Source organism: Arachis ipaensis, chromosome B05 (assembly GCF_000816755.2).
Source record: "Arachis ipaensis cultivar K30076 chromosome B05, Araip1.1, whole genome shotgun sequence".
NCBI lineage: Eukaryota > Viridiplantae > Streptophyta > Magnoliopsida > Fabales > Fabaceae > Arachis > Arachis ipaensis.
Genome location: NC_029789.2, coordinates 5,188,402 through 5,192,437, shown reverse-complemented (window position 1 = coordinate 5,192,437; position 4,036 = coordinate 5,188,402). Strand labels below are relative to the sequence as shown.

At 34.3% G+C, this 4,036-nt stretch overlaps 1 protein-coding gene across 1 annotated transcript in view; it reads right to left on the bottom strand.

Annotated features, from left to right (window-relative positions):
* The window catches only part of LOC107640015, a 44,592-nt gene that overhangs the window by 21,542 nt on the left and 19,014 nt on the right, over positions 1-4,036 (bottom strand). Inside the window, exons 31-33 of the mRNA XM_021123537.1 lie at positions 3,197-3,841; positions 2,856-3,047; positions 1,061-1,164 (exon numbers count right to left, since the gene is read on the bottom strand). Of these exons, the coding sequence (XP_020979196.1) occupies positions 1,061-1,164; positions 2,856-3,047; positions 3,197-3,841 (941 nt within the window). The remainder of the gene's footprint in view (positions 1-1,060; positions 1,165-2,855; positions 3,048-3,196; positions 3,842-4,036) is intronic.

The window sequence follows — 4,036 nt, the reverse complement described above, 5'->3', positions numbered from 1 at the left end:
GTGGATAGTTTTTTAAAGTAATTTAAAACAATAAATATTTAATAACCAATAAAATATAATTAAAATTTGTCTAAAGAAAATATGTTAAAATTGCATTTGATCTATATTATTGTTCTTATTTTATTTGTATTATTTTTAGAGTTTCACTGATATATTTAAATAGTGTGTGTGAAATGTTAATTTTTCCTTAGACTTGGTTAAAGTACTGAAAGTCTTTTCTAGTTTTCTTCCTCTTAAACCCTAAACCCACACAAGAATTACCAGTTTACCACCTCAAGAATTGCCACCTCCCTCTAGGTTCCACATCCAACTTCTCCTTAAGCACATTTCAATAGGAGAAGTTGATCAGTGCACTAATAACCACAATAATGTTCCTTTAATAAATTAGTTGCCAAATCTGTTGACTAAAGGCCTGCCTACAGAACAATTTCAAGAATTTACTTGCAATCTAAGAATCATGGGTATCCATCAACCTATTGAGGAGGAGCATTGAGATTACCAAACATTCTTTCCTTGTAAATTTTGTTCAGATTTATTTCCATTATTTACATGAAGATATTGATTAGATTTAATTATCTATAAATTAAGGCAAATTAATATTGGTCAATTATTGGGAAATAATTGCAAGGTTGCTGTACATTGTGGGTTATTTGTGCAGGTTGATTATTAGTGAAATTCACACTGTTCTTATATTATGTTCTTTCAAGTGCATGTCAAATAACACGACGAGAACGGGACCAAAAGGTAACCAAAAAAAAGTAATTCTATCCAAAATAAAGAGCATATCATGAGCATTATTTTATCTCATATTTAATACAGATATTTGCACATCTGGAACCACACACAGCCAAAGGGATTGTTTTAAATTTTTCAGCTATATTGTCCAAACAACAATTAATTATCACATAAATTACTATATAAAAGAAAACTTATACCAAAAAATTAGTGAAATAAGTTTAATCTTTCAGCTTTCATAAACACACCCGATGTTCCAAAATGGTCAAAGTAGAAGGAATGTTAGTAATAAAATATGTATGCAATTAACAGAAGAGGAGTTCACCTGCAAAATGCATCCAACTGTGCAAGTAGGAGTTTGTTTGACAGGTTTAATAATTCACCTACATCTTTTGATGTATTATAGAAGGTAAGCTCTGGACCAACAGCCTGCAATGAGATATCTAAATCAAATAGTAAGACACGCGAATTAAAGAGGGACACGGAAATGACAACCATTGTCCCTTATGAGTTGTCATAAGACAGTCTTGGTGCCATACTTATAAAGAAATGATCATGCATCATATAGTTGGAAAATCAACACAATAATTAGGGTGAAAGAAACCACCGCTTACAATTTCAAATCTGAAAGTCCTATAAACCGAAAGACTAGACACTACTGAAATCTTAAAATTGCATAATCAACTGCATCATAAACCAAATCTTAGCAGAGCGCAAACAGATATTCAGCATAAAAGTCTCAATACAAACATGTTTCCGGAGTATTTTTTAATCCAAAAGGGAGAACAAAGAATGAGAGGAAAACAAAAAAGAAAACCTCACCCTAAGTATAATAGCTTACTATTTTCAGTAATTGCATTGGCATTGGCATGATAGCTATCCTCTTTAACCAAATGGTTTTCCATTCAATTCCCTTGGAAGAAAAAGTAAACTAGTTTTACATAACAACTATGACTTTTCCTGATAAAAGGAACTGATTACATAGACCAAACATCATTTTGTCCTATCATATACCATATTTATGAACATAACATTAAAATTTAAGTCCTATATTATAGGTTCATTTATGATTATAATTACTTATTGAACTACTGTAAGAACTGGTACCTGCACTGACAGAGCACACACACACACAAATAGAAAGAGGGATTGATCAAGATGATCTCAACCCGTACTTTATTGAATATAGAAAATGCAGAAGTACACAGAGAAATTGATATGCAGGGCTGCAATTAGAGAGCCAGCCTCTCTCCTACTCCTATTCCATTCTCACTCCAAATCTGTCCTTTCTCTCCCCCAAAATCCCTCTCTCATGCTTCCCTCACCTCCTAATCCACGTGGCAAGTTAGTTACACAACTTGATTCCCTGTTCTGTTATTCCCCATCCTACCCCTTCTATTTTTGCAGCTGTAGTGAAAAGGTAAGGGAGGAATCTAGGAAACTTCTATTCCCTTCACTCCTGATCCCCCTGCTCCTATTGAGTTTGTTACAATTGCCCACTATCAGACATACAAATCTTTTATAAGTCTTCTCATTACATGACCATACCACGCTAGACCGACCTAAATGAGAATAGGTCATAGGTGCTATCCCAACTTTTCTCCAACACATCAATTCCAACTTCTATCATCTCGAGTTCATTCCTCATTGCAACATTGAGATTATATTCTTGTTTTTTTTTTATTTATTTCCCAACAACCTGGCTCATACAAATTTGCTAGTTTTATATATAAATTCCTTCTTAAGCTTGGATAATAGTTTCCTATACAAATAATACTCAACATTTCCTCCACCTTGCTTGAATATTATTGTTGCATCTCCCTCTATTTTCCAATATTTGGTATGATGGACCCAAAGTTCTTACATCATGTGTCTTGTAAGAAGGTATAATCTCCAATTTTCACCTCTTAAGTTAGCAACACATGTTAGTGCATCTCCAGCTGAACTTATATTCATTGAATTCTTTCTTCTTTTTAAAGAGCCCAGAGGCTGTAAGTATCAAATTTGCTGTTAAGTGTTGGTAAATATCAAACTTTAAGCCCACAAAGCAACGGTTAATAAACACAAGTGGACACAATCGCATAAATGAGTGCACATACTAAACTACAGCAACACTTAACCTGAAGCTCAATGATCAATTCTGTGGAGTTGTTAACTGCATTGCTTTGATACGGTTCATCAAGAATGTTCCCTCTCAAAGACCTTTCAGAAGGACTTTCTTCAAAATCTTCCAAGTAGACATTGTCTTCTTTTGAAACTGAGTAGCTACTATTTGCTCCAAGAAGAACACAAGAATCCAAGTACTGTCCACCCTGCAAAGACAAAACCAAAGCATTCATCATTGTTATGTTATGTCATTATTTTGGCATACTCATGTATTTTCAAATCATAAAGTGATTCTTTAAAAATTTTTTATGTTTTTTACTTTTAAAAGGAAATTTGATGGAACAAGCCCATTGACCTTAATAACAACATTTTTGAATTGCAACTTCTTCCCACTTCCAACATATATTAAAGCCTCTGAGCTAGCTTCTGTGAGATTAAATCCCTGTCCATCTTTTAGATACAAGGTTCCACCATGGCCATCATAAATGAAATGATCAAAAGTTTCATTGTCAACTATTAAAGGCTTTTGAGGTGAGATGGAGAATTCAGGACATGGTTGTATGTAGATTGATTGATCCATAATGACAGCTTCCAGCATGTGAGACATATTGTGTTCTTCATATGACAGCATACTGCCGACTGTTGGAACAAAGAACTCAACTACAGCAAGAAGAAAATCTAGTGCAACCAGCAACTGAGGCCTCTGTATGCACAAAGAAACAAAAGTTGAATCCTGAGCAAATTTTACATCAACAATTAGCATAGTTGGAACTGGGAAACCATTCTCTTTGACTATGCTACTATTCACTGAGTCCTGGTTTTGCTGATGAGAAAAAGCATTTAGACGACTGGCTCCAACATTTTCAGGCTTTCCTATTGCTAACCGGAATTCTTTTTCAACACCCTCACGATCATCAAACACACTGAAACCTTGGAGAGTTGCAGAGAGGAATCCTTTTCCATCTGTACTAGATTTATACAGAAGCCATGCACCACTAACCTGCACAGCAGAAAATGAAGAGCTGAGCCACATGAGAATTGATTCTTTTTGGGAAAGTGAAAATTTCACATGATACTTGTCGTGTGTTGATTCACTATATTTCTTCAAACCAATCTAGTTTGTGTAATCTCAACCAAAAAATTGCTTCAAACCATTAATCAAGTTACAGAATATTTGGAATTCATTTGAGGCCAC